The sequence below is a fragment of the Galeopterus variegatus genome, unplaced genomic scaffold (genome assembly GCF_000696425.1).
Source record: "Galeopterus variegatus unplaced genomic scaffold, G_variegatus-3.0.2 Scaffold4896, whole genome shotgun sequence".
Lineage (NCBI taxonomy): Eukaryota > Metazoa > Chordata > Mammalia > Dermoptera > Cynocephalidae > Galeopterus > Galeopterus variegatus.
The window spans coordinates 164,961-166,769 of NW_007731007.1; the positions used below are offsets into that span (position 1 = coordinate 164,961).

The following is a 1,809-nucleotide window of genomic DNA, read 5'->3' on the forward strand; positions in this document are numbered from 1 at the left end:
GGTTCTCATCCCTTCTCAATTCACCTGTGAAGCTATTGCTTGTTTGACCTGTTTGAACACTCAGGAGTCTCCCAGACAATTACTCAAAACTTCATGTAAAAGGTTATGCAAACTGCACTGTAAACATGGTTATCACGCTTTTTCAATTTAAATTTAGAAATGAGCACATATTCTCTTCTGGCATTTGATTTTCTGATCTTATGTCTTTTCCAATTTTCCCAAATGAGAGCTGTTCTTGTCTTTAGTCAATCCTTTTACATAGTGATTTCTCTTAATGGTGTCACAGTCATACTCTGTACCCTAAACTGAGACCCTGCCACTGGTTAGTGACGCTCCTCCTGCTTTGCAGCTCTAAACAACAATGACAAAAGCAATCACCCTAAATCCTAAATCTTGGGTACGATGACAGAAAAATCAACAAAAAGATAAATTATGAAAGGCAGGTGAGAAACAGTAAAAAGAAGGGTCCTGAAGTGAGGCTTCCATCAAAGTGTCCCCATGACACCTGTTTGGTTTATTTTAGAAAAAGAACATAAGAAATATGCAAATAAAAAGAACATAAGGCTTCCTGAATTGGTAGACTCTGTTTTGATATTGTTGAAATTTAAAAATCAAATCATATGTCCTATCATTTCTCCAGGAAGCCTCGAACTCCACAGAATGCTAAGAATACTCAAACTCTGTCACACGACACAGCGAGGTAGAGAGAAGGTACCTGCGCTTTCCTGCCATCGGGGGGTTAGCGCAGGGCCGTGTGCTTACCTGGATCGAGTCTCAGAGGGCAGTGGCGTGTCACCAATGGAGTGGCTCGGGGAGGCTGGCTGCTGCAGGGAGGAGCTGTGCCTCTGCTTGGGGGACCTTGGCACATCAGTAAAGGAGGAGTCTCGTCCAGAGAAGGAGAAGGTCGAGGAGCTCTCAGCCGTCAGGGGCAGGTCATGGGCCTGCCCGGTGGCACTCAGCTCTTGACCGCGTCTTTGGTTTTCCACGTTTAGCAGCATCTCCTTGTCGGATATGCTTTCACTCCCATGGAGGGCATGGTCCTTGGATTCATCCGTACAGGTCCTAAGCCCCATCGTCTCCGTCCTGGAGTACGGAGACGTCGAATCTTGGCTCGACTCTTCCTCTCTATCACTTTTGCCTCCCCGTTTCTCAACAGCATCGGGATCCTTCCTGGACTTGGTGTATCGAGATAAATACTCAGAATCGGCTTCAGGATCCAGAGTGAGCCCGTATTTTTCTGCCAGTTGCCGTCTCCTTTCTGCTTTGTACCTGGCGATTCTTTCAGCTTTGGACTCCAGGCTGTGGGTGTCCATGGCACCTGAGCCATGGGATAAGTCACCAGCAGGGACACCTGAGGTTTCTGGGCAGTATTTAGATCGAGTCTGCTTTTCTACGGAAGAATCAGAAGTTTCTTCCTCTTCATTTGACCGGCCTACAGGAAGAACACATGGATAATACATAGAGATTTCAAATAACACATATTTACATACAGAAACACTGTACAGTATTCCCTTGATCACCCATTCTGTGAAGGAGCAATTTCTCACACAGGTGTATTTACCTAACATGATGGGCCTGGGCTGCTGTGTAAGTCTGAGATCTGTGGCAAAATCTACAAAGGCTGTGAGAATTCTGCAGACCCTGCAAACCACCTAAGGCTTGGCTTAAACTCAGCCCAGCCCCTACAGCCCCTTCACTCCTGAGAGCTCTTCAGTCCTCGCCCAGTGCTTACTTCCCCTTGTTTACCTTTTTTTGTTTTGTTTTTGAGTGTAATATTTCATGTGTCAGGCCAGAGGATGAGCTTAAACT

General features: G+C 45.9%; 1 protein-coding gene across 2 annotated transcripts in view; it reads right to left on the reverse strand.

Moving 5' to 3' along the window:
* SVIL (supervillin) overlaps positions 1 to 1,430 on the reverse strand; it is an 84,773-nt gene extending 83,343 nt beyond the window's left edge. Inside the window, exon 1 of one of the 2 annotated variants that reach the window (XM_008588562.1) lies at positions 763 to 1,430. In XM_008588562.1, coding sequence (XP_008586784.1) covers positions 763 to 1,313 — 551 coding nt within the window. In that variant the 5' untranslated portion in view covers positions 1,314 to 1,430. The remainder of the gene's footprint in view (positions 1 to 762) is intronic. The other variant, XM_008588563.1, reaches the window with a different exon arrangement.
* Positions 1,431 to 1,809: the final 379 nt, after the last annotated feature.